The sequence below is a fragment of the Heterobasidion irregulare genome, assembly GCF_000320585.1.
Source record: "Heterobasidion irregulare TC 32-1 unplaced genomic scaffold scaffold_03, whole genome shotgun sequence".
Lineage (NCBI taxonomy): Eukaryota > Fungi > Basidiomycota > Agaricomycetes > Russulales > Bondarzewiaceae > Heterobasidion > Heterobasidion irregulare.
Window position 1 is genome coordinate 2,462,257 of NW_009258199.1, and position 15,247 is coordinate 2,477,503.

The 15,247-nt window shown below is 51.2% G+C and overlaps 7 protein-coding genes across 7 annotated transcripts; 3 read left to right on the forward strand and 4 right to left on the reverse strand.

The window, feature by feature from the left end:
* Positions 1 to 1,357: 1,357 nt before the first annotated feature.
* Positions 1,358 to 2,887, forward strand: HETIRDRAFT_314566 (uncharacterized protein; the record flags this gene model as incomplete). Its single annotated transcript, XM_009545966.1, has 7 exons — positions 1,358 to 1,457; positions 1,515 to 1,615; positions 1,672 to 1,878; positions 1,940 to 2,095; positions 2,150 to 2,357; positions 2,408 to 2,757; positions 2,813 to 2,887. 7 exons carry the CDS (start codon positions 1,358 to 1,360, stop codon positions 2,885 to 2,887), a joined length of 1,197 nt encoding a protein of 398 aa, XP_009544261.1.
* A 279-nt stretch (positions 2,888 to 3,166) lies between these two features.
* HETIRDRAFT_416299 (mitochondrial carrier protein) lies at positions 3,167 to 4,529 on the reverse strand (the record flags this gene model as incomplete). The annotated part of the gene is made up of 9 exons (XM_009545967.1): positions 3,167 to 3,301; positions 3,369 to 3,437; positions 3,491 to 3,603; positions 3,657 to 3,816; positions 3,869 to 4,091; positions 4,149 to 4,241; positions 4,295 to 4,346; positions 4,401 to 4,442; positions 4,499 to 4,529. The coding sequence occupies 9 exons, from the start codon at positions 4,527 to 4,529 to the stop codon at positions 3,167 to 3,169; spliced, it is 918 nt and encodes a 305-aa protein (XP_009544262.1).
* Positions 4,530 to 4,782: 253 nt separating this feature from the next.
* On the reverse strand, positions 4,783 to 6,373 carry HETIRDRAFT_313519 (uncharacterized protein; the record flags this gene model as incomplete). The annotated part of the gene is made up of 6 exons (XM_009545968.1): positions 4,783 to 5,280; positions 5,350 to 5,465; positions 5,529 to 5,694; positions 5,749 to 6,001; positions 6,058 to 6,179; positions 6,239 to 6,373. 6 exons carry the CDS (start codon positions 6,371 to 6,373, stop codon positions 4,783 to 4,785), a joined length of 1,290 nt encoding a protein of 429 aa, XP_009544263.1.
* Positions 6,374 to 7,096: 723 nt separating this feature from the next.
* On the forward strand, positions 7,097 to 9,779 carry HETIRDRAFT_46814 (major facilitator superfamily; the record flags this gene model as incomplete). The annotated part of the gene is made up of 19 exons (XM_009544893.1): positions 7,097 to 7,341; positions 7,394 to 7,412; positions 7,472 to 7,558; positions 7,622 to 7,772; positions 7,838 to 7,902; positions 7,956 to 7,985; positions 8,048 to 8,082; positions 8,147 to 8,195; positions 8,247 to 8,400; positions 8,462 to 8,492; positions 8,549 to 8,576; positions 8,635 to 8,711; positions 8,773 to 8,801; positions 8,859 to 8,935; positions 8,984 to 9,050; positions 9,118 to 9,213; positions 9,270 to 9,314; positions 9,370 to 9,448; positions 9,512 to 9,779. 19 exons carry the CDS (start codon positions 7,097 to 7,099, stop codon positions 9,777 to 9,779), a joined length of 1,632 nt encoding a protein of 543 aa, XP_009543188.1.
* A 305-nt stretch (positions 9,780 to 10,084) lies between these two features.
* Positions 10,085 to 12,416, forward strand: HETIRDRAFT_473353 (uncharacterized protein; the record flags this gene model as incomplete). The annotated part of the gene is made up of 11 exons (XM_009545969.1): positions 10,085 to 10,313; positions 10,368 to 10,463; positions 10,528 to 10,643; positions 10,706 to 10,829; positions 10,893 to 10,952; positions 11,006 to 11,410; positions 11,474 to 11,596; positions 11,657 to 11,828; positions 11,887 to 11,961; positions 12,026 to 12,143; positions 12,208 to 12,416. The coding sequence occupies 11 exons, from the start codon at positions 10,085 to 10,087 to the stop codon at positions 12,343 to 12,345; spliced, it is 1,656 nt and encodes a 551-aa protein (XP_009544264.1). The 3' UTR covers positions 12,346 to 12,416.
* An 864-nt stretch (positions 12,417 to 13,280) lies between these two features.
* On the reverse strand, positions 13,281 to 14,418 carry HETIRDRAFT_382280 (uncharacterized protein; the record flags this gene model as incomplete). The annotated part of the gene is made up of 3 exons (XM_009545970.1): positions 13,281 to 13,476; positions 13,547 to 13,593; positions 13,652 to 14,418. One exon carries the CDS (start codon positions 14,416 to 14,418, stop codon positions 13,798 to 13,800), a length of 621 nt encoding a protein of 206 aa, XP_009544265.1. The 3' UTR covers positions 13,281 to 13,476; positions 13,547 to 13,593; positions 13,652 to 13,797.
* HETIRDRAFT_382282 (uncharacterized protein) lies at positions 14,371 to 15,232 on the reverse strand. The gene is made up of 2 exons (XM_009545971.1): positions 14,554 to 15,232; positions 14,371 to 14,484 (listed from the first exon to the last, which is right to left on the reverse strand). Exon 1 carries the CDS (start codon positions 15,193 to 15,195, stop codon positions 14,962 to 14,964), a length of 234 nt encoding a protein of 77 aa, XP_009544266.1. The 5' UTR covers positions 15,196 to 15,232; the 3' UTR covers positions 14,371 to 14,484; positions 14,554 to 14,961.
* Positions 15,233 to 15,247: the final 15 nt, after the last annotated feature.

The following is a 15,247-nucleotide window of genomic DNA, read 5'->3' on the forward strand; positions in this document are numbered from 1 at the left end:
CGCGAGTTACCGGCAAGGTCTAGATCCAGCGGGGGGTCAAGTACAGGTTCTTGTTCTTGAAGCGAAGCCGCGCGCCAAGAGTCTCGATTGAGTGACAATAACGATGCGACTGGACGAGGGCTTTGGGTAGCCGGTAGAGGCGTCAAGGATGGGCTCCTGGAGTTTGTGGAATTGAATGATAAAGGATAGGGTGCATGATCACCTTCAAAGTGCAGCTCTCTATCCTTGCCAGGTGCCGCATCAGGTTCGCCATCTGAGATAGGAGATCTAAAAGATGATGGGAGGGGTATAGACGAGGTAGGTGGCGGAGGTGAGGAGGGTGCATCGCTATGATTTTCCAATGGCAAGGAAACATCATCCATGTGAAATTGTGTTGCGGTAGGGGAGGGGCGATGGTGGAGCGCGAGACGGAGAGACGGGGAATACTCAACAGATAGCGCACCGCTCTTAGAAGTCTTAACAATGGGAGAGGATCCTGACGGTAAAGAAGACCGTAAGTCATCTGCTCTGTATACCGATGGTGAGGAATTAGCAGAAGATAGAGTTGGACCATTTATTGGAGCTTGATTTATCTAGACGCGATGGTTGATTGATGAACGACAAGTGCTTGATACATTGGCTCAAAGATGCTCACTTGTTCCAGAAAACGGGAAGCCAATGGACTGTTACGCGTCTCATGGATTAATCCAGCTTCAGCTTGCGCAGGGACAGAAAGGCCTTGATGACGCCGAGAACGGATTATTGCGGTGGCCCTCTGCCAATATCTTGGATCCAGTGCGTCAATAACCTCATGTTCATCTGAATCCGAGGTGAATACATGTTCCTGCTCCATTAGTACGCAGATAGCGAGTGGAATAGATGGAAATAACGCTTTGAAATTGAGAGCAGACTTGAGGACATTGACGCGATAGGTCACAAACCGTGACTAGAGCATGACCAGTGCATGACCGCGTCGTATTATTGATTATGTAATATTGACAGTCAGTTCTAATCCCCTTCTATCAAGTATGTGATCTCGAAAAAGACCCGAGAACTAGACGGGGTGAGTATGTCTTGGGGAAACTCTACTCAACAAGTCCTCAAAACTCAGTCAATTCTGCAATGCACTCATCAGTGAAGGAACGTGACGTACCTGCGAACCTGCCACGTGTGGGGTACGTGCATGTGATTACCCCAGATCCGGAGTTCCGAGGTGCAGTCGAGTGACACTGTTCACCTAAATCTCTCTTCACCGTCTACCGTCATGTTGCGCTCTGCAGTTCGTTCCTTGAAACCAGTTTCTCTTTTTCAAAAGAGCGTTACTGCTACTAGGTAGCTTGGAGAATATCGCCGCTCCATCTAATAATATTGATTTAGGATGTGCTGCAGGACTTTCTCCACTTCTCCCGCTGCGCGAGTTTCCGCTGTCAATTCATTGCACACCTTCACCGATGAGGAGCAAATGCTGAGAGAGTCTGGTAAGTGCATGGTACTGACTGAGGTTTTGTCCAAATCACGCTTACCGTTTCCAATAGTCCAACGACTTGCTCAGGATATCATAGCTCCCAAAGTCCGTGAGATGGATGAACAGGAACTCATGGACCCTGCGATTGTCAAAGCCCTGTTTGAGCAAGGGGTAAGCAATCTAAACAGTGTTTCCTCAGATTGTTCTGAACCATTGCCTAACAATAGCTCATGGCCATCGAGACGAGCGCAGACCATGGTGGTGCAGAGTCGTCTTTCACTTCTGCGATCATCGCCATTGAGGAACTGGCCAAAGTTGACCCATCTGTTTCGGTTATGTGCGACGTCCACAATACGCTCGTAAACACCATCTTCCGGTCGTATGGTACTAAAGAACAACAGGATAAGTGGCTGCCTCTACTAGCAGAATCAAAGGTCCGTCCACGTTGCTATTTCCAGAGGTACAAATATTCATATTAGGATGACCCTTAAACAGCTTGGTAGCTTCTGCCTTTCAGAGCCTGCATCTGGCTCCGACGCTTTCGCACTGCAGACGCGGGCGCGCAAAGAAGGAGATCACTGGATCATCAATGGTTCAAAGATGTGGATAACCAACTCATACGAAGCTGAAATCTTCCTTATATTTGCAAATGTCAGTGTCAGAGAAGCACTTTGATACGTGGGCTAGCTCACAAGTAATATGCAGATTGATCCGACTAAAGGTTACAAGGGCATAACCTGTTTTGTCGCGACGAAGGATATGGGGATTCAAATCGCGAAGAAGGAGCAGAAGCTCGGCATCCGCGCCAGCTCAACATGCACACTCAATTTTGACGATCTCAAGGTTCCAGCTGAGAACATTATTGGTGGCGAAGGCAAAGGATACAAGATTGCGATCGAGATTCTGAATGAAGGTTTGTTTTAGCTACCAATTTCGAGATTTCACCAACTCACGCTGCTCCAGGCCGCATCGGTATCGCTGCACAAATGCTCGGTCTCGCCCAAGGCGCTTTTGATAAGGCGGTTCCCTACACTTATGAGCGCAAGCAATTCGGTCAACCAATAGGTACTTTCCAGGGTATGCAGTTCCAGATCGCACAAGCTGCAATCGAAATCGAAACTGCACGCCTGCTCACGTACAATGCTGCACGGAGAAAAGAGGAGGGTAAGAGTTTCACGAAAGAAGCGGCCATGGCAAAGTACTGGGCAAGTGTGGTCGCCCAGCGCGTATCGGGGCAGGCAATTGAATGGGCTGGAGGGGTTGGTTTCACTCGCGAAACAGGGATTGAGAAATATTGGAGAGACTCCAAGATTGTAGGTCTACTCTCACAAGAAGTCCGAGGGGTGGTAGTACTGATGCCCCACACAGGGAGCTATCTACGAAGGAACATCTAACATCCAGCTACAGACTATCGCCAAATTCATTCAAAAGGAATATTCATGATGAATGAACATCAGTCTCTGCACACCCCACACCCTGCCATTATGATATTGTAGAGCGAGGTATAAGACGCGATAAATTTGCTTACTGTTCAATCAATTAAGAGCAGGTCAAGGGGTATTCAGCGATGCTCGATAAATCAGTATTGCTTAGAATGAGATAACCGTGACCATTGAGATCTTGAGGACTGACATTGATATATATCACCTACGAGAAATACACAACATTGGGATACAAACCGCTGGACACAAATATATTAAGCACGCTGCACATGTACTTGAATTAAGAATTTTTTTGGTTTTGCTTATGCATGAACTTCAAAGTAGCTTCATAGACTGCCCAGCCAATCGCAGATGAAAGCACTTTGCGTGACAGACGCAGCGAGGCGCCGTCGAAAAAGCCGTTGATGCCACGCTCCTAACGAAAAATAAACCCGACATGTTGCGTTGAGCATAGTGCAGAGGTCAGTGGATAGGGGACGTACTGTCCACACTGTCCGAACAGTGCTCAAAAAGCCACGGTAGCGGTCTTCTGTGCGAACCTGTATTTTTGTCTGCAAAATATTCAGCTATAAAATTTGGAAATGATGCTAAAAAAGCTGAGAACCTTGACAACATCAAAAGGATGCGTTACCAATGTAGCAACCATCCCTGCTGATGCCGCGGATACACTGTGTAGAACAGCAGAACCTGACTGTGAGGAAGGTTGTATCGCATGGGCTAGTACGGAGTTTATGACCAAGAAAAGCATTTCAATGAGAATGCATACATACCCAGTTCGCGTTTGGTGCCTTCATAAAAGACTACAAATAGGCCAGCATAAGGTGCATCCCTCAAGGAAGATGCGAAGAAGCCACGCAAGAGCTCAGATGGGCCAGAACGCAATATGGAGCCAAGAGCAGTAGTTAGGGATCCATATGCATACACATTACTCTGTGAAACTATGTCATCTCGAACATGAAAAGGTAACAACACAACTGCCCACCTCGTATCGAGCCTTGAGAACGGAGAAAGGGTTCAAGAAGAACCCAACTGTTACCCTGGTCGTCGCACCAGCAAGTAAATTACCTTGGCTGGTGAGGGTTGGTAGGATGGATGAGTGCTTAGTAGGGTCGTGCGCACGCATAGTGGCGAAGTATGCAGATGTGGCCATAAGAGTGCGGACTTGGTTAAGACTTGTCATATACAGTGCAATCCCTGGCACATTACTGTTCAACATGTAAGCATCAGTAAATGGACCTCATAGTGCGGGATGGTGTAGAGACCGAACGAGAGTTGCCGAAGTACCACGCCAGAGACCACGTACACCAGCAGATGCGATGACATCTTTGGCTGTCCGGAGGACTGAGCCAGTCGTTCTGATTTGAATAGGTCAGATTCGTTTGAATGTCTACGCAAGGGTGATACTCACCTGGCTTGCTGCCGGCCGTCGCCCTGTTGCAAACGCGTTTTCAGGAGGTCAACTGAATAAATTTCTGTTTAAGCCGGTATTTTGGAGCAAGCGAGGGTAGTTTTACATGGCTGAAGGCATACTGTTGACGCGAATCCAGAAAGTGCGCCTTGCATTTCACATCGCGGTCAGAAAAGACGTCGTTGAAGCAAGGTGAACACTCACCAGAGAAGAGCTGCTGCCCAACATTGCTCATATATCAAACTACACTGAGATTCTTGACCAGACAACGAGAGGAACGTTAGGAAGAAAAGCCTCACTCGAGTTACAGCAGTTTGGCATTTCCCTGGAACGATGGGAAGCGGCTCGGAAGAGGCCGGGATAAATAGCCGGAAGTACCCGACATAGACAACTGCTCGAAGCGAACCATGTGTCAAAGGAGGAAAATAGATAATTTTGGACACCGTCTTTATTCTATATCTAAGGTACAAACATACTCGTTACGGTGGTCAGAGCCTAACTGAAATAAGCTTTCCGGGTCTCTTTGCTACAAGAGCCTCGTTGAACGCCCCAACCACATCATGTTCGTGTATCCACGCCTGGCTGTTCTTCGTCCGTGCCCATTCCCTGATTTTCTTCTCGCTCCATGGTTGATCAGGTTTAGCGGCGTTCGCGCGCGAAGCTTTGACGGCCAGCATGACCTTGTCGATATGTGGTAGCCGTGTCGCCTTGTAGAGGTCTAACGCCTTTGATATGCGATCCGCTCGCTGAGCTTCGTTCGACGACGTTGACTCAGTATGAGAGAGAGCGAGATATAGCGCCCTTCCATCATCGATAGCTAAGCTACCTCCTGCGGCGAAGGCGCCTCCGTGAGGGTGGAAAGAGTCACCGATGAGAACGATTCGTCCTTGAGACGTTGGGGGTGGAGCAACTTCGCTACTCCAACCAGGGAATACATGGATGTCCGGGGTGCGTTCTACGATAGCTTGAATGGTGGGATGCCAGCCCTGAGTAGGATTAGTAGAATAACGGACGCAAGGCGGGTTGAATCAGACACAACGCAGCGTCAAGCTCACCTTGAAATAGTCGCGGAAGTGCTGTACTTCCCCAACATCATTCCACTCCTTGCCGGTCCAAGGCGTGGTCGCTGGATCCTCATACCTGCTACCGACAACGGTGAATAGACCTTTGCCTATGATAACGTCGAAAGGACAATTCGTTTCAAAATTCGTTATTAGATGGAGAAGGCACTTACCCAAAGCGGAAGAGAAAAAGCTACGATCAGGGCCGACTATGTGCACGGAATTATTTATGTTTTGAATGCCTAGGTCGTCCAAGCGAGAAGCTGGAAACACGCCACGAAGCCAGACCTGTCCTGTGAACTGCAGCTGGAACTCGGGAAGGTAGCTCTTGCGAACAGTCTATAACGTCGACTTAGTTGGCTTGAAAATAAGAAGGGGTAAGCGATGACTTACGGACTTGATTCCATCCGCCCCAACAACGAGGTCTGCCTCAAATCGTTCGCCATCCTCAAAATTCAACAAGGCTCCTTCCGGATGAACTTCAACGTTGAGCAATCGCTTGCGAAAGTGCAGAATCTCTTTCGGGAGATTTTCTGCAAGAGCATCCAATAGGTGGGGGCGATAGAAACGCGTTGTGTGATGATTGCGCTGTGTGACAGTCACGGTGTGAAGATCCTTCACGAGGATTTCACCGCTTTTCCAGTGTCTGAATACAATTCATATAACAATCAAGAACCTGAACCCCAACGTCGATGTACTCACTGGAAGATGTGGGGAATCCCATGGTCGCTTCTAAATCCTACGTCATCCGAAAGCGCATTGACAGCCCCTATTGCCTCTAAACTGCGAAGGCCATTGGGGCCAAGGGCAATCGATGCACCGACCTGCGTAAAGGTAGAAAGTTAAGGGCAATCAGACTATCAAGACATTGTTTGGGCCGTACCTCGCGCAATTCTTCAGCCTGCTCAAACACGTGGACTTCTATATTCGGCAGGCGACGAAGGGAGATGGCTGCAGCCAAGCCTCCGATGCCAGCGCCAACGATGGCTATAACGAAAGGTCGAGCGGTATTTGACATCTTCCCAAGTCGTACTTTGTGATGCGGATTTGAATATGACAGGTAGATAGGCAGGCTTGTCTGATAGATTCTCTGGGTTTAATATGGACAGTAAGATCCCGGCAGCCAGGAACTGGAGAAGTAAGGCGTGCGATGATGCAGTCGGTCCTGAATATGCGCAGCTGCCTCTGGCCTCTGGCCAACTGCGATTAACAGCGGATGATATGCTTTCCGATCGTGAAGAACGCCGGGAGGAAGAGGAGGAAGGTCCCCCTTGGACAATAAGGCGATGATGACGGTATCCCACTTGCTTGCCGATAAGATGATCGACACTCGCAGACAGTCCAGGGGAACAGAAGGGGACAGTCAATAGGGCCTGGAAGTCACGTTTATCCTTACATGGAAAGGTCCCTGAACATACATATTAGCAGGCTTACATATCGGCATATTGGTCCACATGACGGCACCGCGCAGAATCGCACCTGGCGGGACAATCACTGTCAGTCGCTGCAACTTTGCAGCGACAGGGGGATGTAAATCTGCCGGCGAGAGTTGGGGAGATTGTGAAGAGCTGATAAGTGCAGGTGGCGATGCTTTGAACCGTGACCATGAACAATTTCATGGTAAGATTGCGCCATAACGCGAACTGTGATCCTGCACTGAGCCATCTTCGAACGAGTGAGCTCTCCTACAAAAGACGAAGACGGAGAATGAAGATGTGAGCCTCTGCAACCTCACCTGTTAATGAGCCGTTCTCCCTCTGCCAGTGATTACAAACTGCAAGACGAAGAGCACTCGCCTACGGTGCAAGGACTGTCCAAACGTCCTGGCCACGCGCCTTCCGTTCCTGCGAAGTTCGCCGATGAGTCTTTCAAGTTGTTCGCGTCGCTTGGGCCGGTCGAGGATCCGACGCCAGAGGAAGCTCGGAGGATTAAAAAACGTGCGACGCTCGTCGTTCTGCCTTTCCTCTGTGTTGGTTATCATCTGATGTCAGTCCATGATTTTGAAACTCCGAAGGCTATCACTGACTCCGCGGCCCAGGTACCTCGACAAGCAAATCGTGTGTTGCCTTCGTTGTTTTTGTTGCCTTGAATCGTACAGTGACCTTCGTACTTTCAGCTCGGAAGCCAGTCTATTCTTGGGATCCTCGAGGATGCGCATCTCTCCTCTGGACAATATAACTGGCTTGTCTCTATTTTCTACTTTGTGAGTAGCTATGCTTCGCGACGCTTCATGGTACCTTGTTGTAACTTCTCCGTCGCGTTTCAGGGCTACTTAATAGCAGAGCTCCCTCAAAACTACGCATTGCAACGATTTCCGCTTGGAAAATGGCTGGGAGGAAACCTCCTCGTGTGGACGGTCCTAATCTTGTCCCAAATGGCTTGTCGCAGTTTCGGCAGCCTGTTTGCTTTGCGCTTTTGTACGTGAGATTCTTCATACGCCGACTGACTTGTTGATTTTGACAAAAATAATTTCTTGCATTAGTACTGGGTATCTCCGAGGCTTGCGTCGTTCCGGCTTTTCTCATTACGTTGAACATGTTCTTTACGGTATGTCCTCGTACCCATGAGTCAACATGTATTCGATCCTGATTTCACTAAAGCATGACGAGTCTGCTACACTTATGCCAATTGTGAGCGAACCTCCATGTTCTTCTTCCTCCTGCAGCTGCATAATTGAATCTGAACTGTTCAGATGTGGGCTGCTGGGAACTCGAGTCCAATCTCAAAGTAAGGCTTCGGCATCCACCCAACGACTTGAAATCATGTTGAAGCTTGATTATTATGATTTCAGTGGACTATTGTCTTATGCTGTGTTGCACATCAATAAGGGCGGTTTGGCTGTACGTGCACATCGCTGTCCACTTCTACGTCGCCTAAATCACATCACGTAGCACTGGGAATGGTTCAGCCTCATTAGCGGCGTGATCACGTTCGTGTATGCCGTGCTTGTGATTTTGTTCTTCCCAGATTCTCCCACTTCCGCATGGTTCTTCACGCCTAAGGAACGTGCTCAGAGTATCCTTCGCATTCGAGGTAATCACGAAGGTTTGTCTTCACAGTATCCCCTTTTGATCCCAAGCTTCTCTGATACAGTAGTAACTCGCAGGGATCGAGCAGAAAACTTTCAAACGTTCTCAGTAAGAGTGATCTCACGTCTTTGTGAACTCGAATAACTGACTTCAACTTTCCGTAGGATGATCGAAGCTTTCAAAGACCCAAAGGTGATCGACCTCAACGTTCACTGTAATTTACATGACTGACGCCGGACATTGGTGGCAGACATGGCTGTTTTTCCTCCATGCATGGGCTCAAGAAATGGCCAATGGGACGACGAGCCAGTATTCTTTGATCATCAAGTAAGTTGGCGGATTCACTTATGCCGAATACTGACGAACCTACGTCTTTATATCTGTTCAGGTCCTTCGGCTTCACGACATTACAGACAAGTAGGTGACTTCCTTGAAGATGGCTTTGGGGTCGCTCGTGCCAATCTCCTCTTGCAGCGTTGCTTGGCTGCGTTTCGGGACTCTCATCTGTTGCTTTCCTTCTCCCATCTGCTTGGCTGTTGGCACGCACAAAGGTCCGCCATACTATCTCTGCATATAATTTGTGACTTATTTTTTTGCAGAATTGTCGTGCCTACCTCGCAGCGGCCGCGTACCTTCCTGCAATTCTGTCAACTATCCTGCTCTTGAGTGCGTATCAATCGTGTGATCGAGTGTCCTTCCAGCAAGATTCTAACATGCAAGGTCATTTCGCAAGCCTTACCCTTTTCTAACCGCTGGGGACTGCTTAGTGCCTTATGGATCAGAAGCTCCGCCGGTGTTCCATACGCCGTCGTCATGAACTGGGGATCCTGTGAGGCCCAATCAGCTGCTTATTCTCTGATGCAGCAATTTACCTTCTCGCTATAGCCGCGACGTCGGGTCATACTAAGAAAGTGACCGTCAACGCCCTCTGTGAGTATCCGCCAATTATGTATGCGGGGCTTTACTTGAACGACGCATCTCGTAGATCACGTCGGGTATGGGCTGGGCAATATCCTTTCGCCGCAACTATTCCAGCCTCAATACAAACCGAGATACCTCTCAACGTCAGTCTCGCCAGATGCCATCTTGACTGACAAGGGTTTACTGACGGCTTGTCTTCTCGTCAGCTGGTGGGTCATCCTGTGGGTCGCTTGCGTCTTCCCTACGTTCCTGGTCCTCTACATTCGATGGTACCTGCAACGCGAGAACAAGAGACGCGACCTTCTATCCGCAGACCAGAGCGAGGATGACCTCGGAGTGGTCATCGAGATCGACGAGAATGGGCAGAAGGTGGAACGGACTGTGTCAGATAATCAGCTCGATCTGACCGACCGACAAAATTTGGTACGTGAAGTGCGTATGCCGCCTGAATCGCCCACTGACGTGCTCGCTTGATAGAACTTCCGATACGTCCTTTGAAGATCATGTATAGGCACTGTAGTACACGGGAAGGATTCCACGGTTATCTATAGGTCCAATAGTGATGCAGCCTCACGACACTTTTCTGACGAATTTGACGCACGCCCGAGGCCATAACTTTGTACGAGGATTGGTAGACTGCTAAAGACCAAGAGATCGCGTGAATGTTTCGAAATTGAGCAATGGTGTATTCGAGTGCGGGGAGGGAGAGGACAAACAAGGGCCAACACGCCTGACGCGACCACGTATCCCCTCACGAGCGTCGCAGCCCACACAAGCCAATGCACTCCTGCCTCCTCCTTGCCCTCCCTCTCCTCGCCCCTCTCGCCGTCGCTGCTGCCAACAATGTCCCCCAAACGCACGGCGTCCACCCTGCCCACTTAGCACGCTACAAGCCTCAGGGCACCGGCTCCGCACAGACGTGGACGTGCCTCGACGGCTCCAAGCAGCTCCCATGGACGTCTGTCAACGACGACTACTGCGACTGCCCAGACGGCAGCGATGAACCTGGTGCGCGCCCCTCCCTCCACACCCGTACCACACGGGACGGCTGACGAAGGGCAGGCACCGGCGCGTGCCCGCAGACTACGTTCTACTGTAAGAACGAGGGCCACATCGGCGCTTCCATACTGAGCTCCAGAGTGAACGACGGCCTGTGTGGTACGTTTGACGTCGCGACCGTTGTCTGTACCACGTGTTAAGCCGAAGATACACTTGTGTGTAGAGCCCGACTGCTGCGACGGCTCAGATGAGCCAAGCGGCGTTTGCAAGGACTCGTGTAAGGAAGTCGGAGAGGAGTACAAGAAGCGAGTGGACGCAGAACGAAAACTCCGAAAGACAGTAAGAACCAATCTATCTATCATGCTCCCCGGCCTCTTCTCGATCGTGACACCGTACACTAGGGCTCCAAAATTCGGTCGACCTACATCGCGTTCGCACAGAAAGAGAAGAAGCGGCTCGAGGGCGAGATCGCCGAGTCGGAGAAGGAGATCGCGACCAGAGAGAAGGAGGTCGCTCGTCTGAAAGGTGTGCACACTCCCGCTTCTGTGTGTCCCATGACTTGACCTGACTTGACTTGACTTGCTGTAGACATCGTGGACCGCACCGAGTCCCTCTCCGCCGCAGCCCTCGAGCACAAGAAGCAGTCGCGTACGCCCCTACCTGTGCCTTCGGTTCATCTTTCGCAGCTCACGTCCCACCAGCGCTCTACGCCTCCCTCATCGCCCACGCCAATGCGCTCAAGTCCCTACAGCGCGAGCACAAGAAACACCTCGAGCGCGAGAAATCCCTCGGCGACATCCTCATCTCACTCCGGAGCGGTTACAACCCAAACTACCAGGACATGGCCGTCCTCGAGGCCGTCCGCGGTTGGGAGTACCATGCGGGCCTGCCCCACATCGGCGTGGAAGAGGACGCGGAGAACAAGGACGAGGAGGGCAGCGACGATGTCGAGGAGGCGCCCGAAGCCGTCGAGGAAGAGCTCGAGGAGGGCATGTGGACCGCCGAACAGCTCGAAAAGGACCTTGACGGGCTGCTGAAGGCGGATTATGTGTCGTTGTTGATGGAGCATGATACGCACATCGGGGCGAGCAGCACCGAGTCGATTTGTGTGTTTCTTAATCGGACTTGTGTGCCATGGCACGTTGTTCACTGACGAACGGGATGTGCAGTGTTCGATTTGGCCGCTTATATCCCAGATGCATTGCTTCCGCAGTACGAGGCTGTTCGTGGCACAGTAGTGTCATGGTTGGCCGCCCTCAATATCATTCCTCGGCCTTCCGGCGGTGCTGCGGGTACGCCCTGCGATGTTATTCCCATCACTGCCGTGCACCTGACTGATCTTGCTTCTATAGATTCCCGTGCTCGCGAGGCGTATAACGACGCCGAACACAGCTTAAGCCTCGCGAAGAAGGAGCTCGAGCAGGCCCAGACCGACCTCGCAGATCTGTTCGACCCCACTGGCTTTGGAAGGGAAGGCGAGTGGAAAAAGCTCGACAACACCTGCTTGTCGACCGACACCGGAGAGTCTGTGTCTCTTTTGTCTCCTTTTGAAAGCTGGACGAGCGCTCACTCCGGTCACTAGTTATACATATGAAGTGTGCCTGTTTGACGAGGCGAGGCAGAAGCCGAACAAAGGCGGCACCACGTTCAGTCTCGGGTGCGTGCACTGGCCGTGTCCCAGCGGCGTCCTGTGCTCTTGCTCATAACGTCGTCGCGTCTAGTAAATTCGCATCGTGGCACCCGTCCAGCAGCGTCGAAGTCGGAAGTCCAGAGTACTACAGCAAACAAATGTACAAGCAGGGCACCAAGTGCTGGAACGGCCCGCACCGCAGCGTCATCGTGAGTGCCCGCCCATAGCTGCCTATCCCACCTGCTGGGATTGATCGTTGTTTTTCCTGCACAGTTGCGCCTCGTGTGCGGGACGGAGAACGCAATACACACGGTGGAGGAGTTGGAGAAGTGCGAGTACCAGTTCACGGGGACGTCGCCTGCGCTGTGCCTCCCGCTGGAGGAGGGCAAGCTAGAGAAGGACGAGCTTTAGTAGCGTGTGTATATATATTTATGGAGTGCTTGCGCCACACTCGCGCCGCGCAATACAGCAGATGGCGACTGAACATATCATATCTCAGCCCTTCGGGCACTATCTGAGACAAGACATGGCGGTGAGAAATGTCAAGAGAGTGACACGGGAGCGACAGGTATCCCAGTATCGCATGGGGCCTGCAGGCGGTGATGGCATCGGGGGTATGACTCAAGACTTCTTCAATGAGTCAAAGATACTGAGGCATGCACGACCAATCCGCAAATCCATGCGTTGCAGGATGCGAGAGTACTTGTCTGGGACAAGCTGTCCCTATGAAGCCTCCCACAATCCCAAGCAGCTTCTTGTTCAATGCTCCAAGTACATCATTAAACGGGTCTGCCAATACCAACTTCACGAAGCTGTGTATGTATCCTGGATTCCATATCGTATCATGGGGGTAGAAGAAAAAACAGGAGCCGGGGACGTATATCGGATCAAGCGCTTAATTCATCGACCGACGAAGCATGACACCAGAATGCCTCCTGAGACGGGACCGACAGCGAATGAAGCGGAGCATCGAGAGGACCGCTACAAACCCAGCATGCGCGCCGTCAAAAGTGCTCGTCGCCGCGATCGCCGTCAGGGTCAGAGTCGCGCCCTCCTTCGTCAGAGTCTGGCGCTAGGTCCGCTTGGAGCTGTGTGCATCGAGGAAGAACGAGCCAAAGGACAGCCAGCCAGCCGTTGTTGCGCCGCGCGCCGTGAACGCCTAAAGCAAGCTGCGAAGCGAGGTGCTTGGCGCTGCGCGTTGATGCCGAAGCCACGAGAAATGAGTCATTCTCTGTCATCCTACAAAGGACAAGCGTGCATAACAGAAGAAGTGCACAACTACCGAGCGCGAAGACACGCGAAAGCGAATCCTAGAGATGACGGATCTGCCGAATAAGATCCAGTGTCGGCGTGCGCAAAAATAATGGCATACACGGCCAACGAATGAACATACAAAATTTTACATACCAAAGAACGGAGCCGAAAGGGAGGGAGACAAAATGGAAGATTGGAATGTGCATGGTGAAAAGTGCAAAGGTAATAAACCCGATAATGATTGCCATCACAGTGCGTCGAATCAAAGGTCTTTGCGTAATGCACTCTCTGTCCCGTCGTCAAAGTGTTATCTGAGTGCCTTCGAAACTGGTGCTGCATTATGTGAGGAGATGGGCACCTTTTAACCTGACGCACTTTGAGCCTGGTGGAGCAAATTTAGGAAATCTAGATTAAGAGTGGTGCGGTCAGATAGGTTGTCCCTAGAATTGAACAATTTACACACCGTGTGGACCCCCAAACGGCGTGGCATTGGCAATTTCTTCACGGGCCTCTGACTCCCGCAATGGGCCTTCGTTTCGGAGGCATCCGTACTATTAGATACCCTGGGGCCGTGGTGTTGCGCCCATACCCCCTCCAAGTCATCCATCATCATAGTGCGCATTTGGTCTTCCACCTGTCCTTGAGTGCCATCCTTGAGGAGAGGCCGCACGGAATGTAAATTTTGGCATGGGTGCCCCTGACGTGTAGACGTTGGTCGTGAACATTGTTGTACGCGCGGAGGAAGATGTGACACCCGTAACACAGGAGTTTCGAGGTGGCGATGTAATCGTGAGGTCGGACCGTTGGGTTGGCGGCGAAGTGGGCGATCAGCAGGCATTCGCAGTGAACGCGGGCTGATGCGCTCAGGTGTCTCTTTTCTCTGTCCGTGACAATGGGGGAGGAGCCTTTGCTCTTCAACATTTCCAGTAACGGCTTGACGGTCCCTTCTCGCCATTCCTCATCAAGCGTCGTTTCACGGACAAGATCTGGAAGCTCCGAATACTTTTTCTCAGGCGTACCTTTATCGGATGAACGACCCATGTCTTTTGAGATCTTGTCGATCACCTCGGGGCGGTTCTCGCAGAAGACATGAAAACGTGGATGATAGAGGTCGGCATGGAAGGCAATGTCCGTGGAGGGAGGTACAGAGATGATTTCCAGAGGTTTTGAAAGGAACAATTTGTACGTTCGGGAGTGAGCGGCTGAAAGGAGGGTTTGGTGACAGCGCATGAGCGAGAAGGTTTTCTCGAGATAGGGTCGGATGGGAATAAAAAGTCGATGATGCGACAATTCCTCTGTGTGGTGGCCATCAACATATGCAACAGGAATGGGAAACGATGAGGCAAGGGAGAGATAGTCATACCAATGCGGTGTTGAATAGAATCCCCAAGAGGGAATGATGGGAATCAAGGTAGGGTCGAAGGCCTGCCGAGAGAGCCAGGAAAGCAGTGTTGATGCCGACGAGCATCGTATCGTTTGGGCAAGTGTTGGTGACGACCGTGCGAACGGACTAGAAAGAATCCAGAAGGTACTTGCAGAGCTTGTGTCGTTCCGGCTGCTGAGTTTCTGCGCTGGATTCCACCATGAGCTTCAAACCGTCCAAGAGGCTATCCATTCTTTTGTGAATGCGGGCACAAAACTTATGCCAAGAGAAGCGGTAGATCTGAGCAGCGAGCTGACGCTCCCATTCACGAATCTCCTTGTCAGAAAACGCACGGGTGTTGGCCTGGGGAGAGGCAAGGTGGAGAGGAACCCGGTTGCTGATTTGGCGTATCAATACCCAGATGGACGAGAGGTGGTCGCTGAGCTGGGTGGACACGCCAGTGTCACAGGCGACGAAGAGCTTCGTCCTGTCTTGAGTGTTTTCAAGAGCGACGGCAGTGGGATGGCTGTCGGCCTTTTCCACGCTGATGGAGGCAAGCGCATTGAGAACGGACGGGAACAACTTGGGAGAGGTGAAAGCACTGTTAGTCGGGGTTCGAGCAAGGCGGCCACTCGGCGAGACATGGAGAAGAAGGACGGGCAGAATGGATTCGGGAGCGACGGGCAGGTGGTCCGA

What these genes read in the sequence shown, in the direction of transcription:
- HETIRDRAFT_382282 (XM_009545971.1), bottom strand. Translation starts at nt 15,195, where the DNA reads ATGTCTCGCCGAGTGGCCGCCTTGCTCGAACCCCGACTAACAGTGCTT.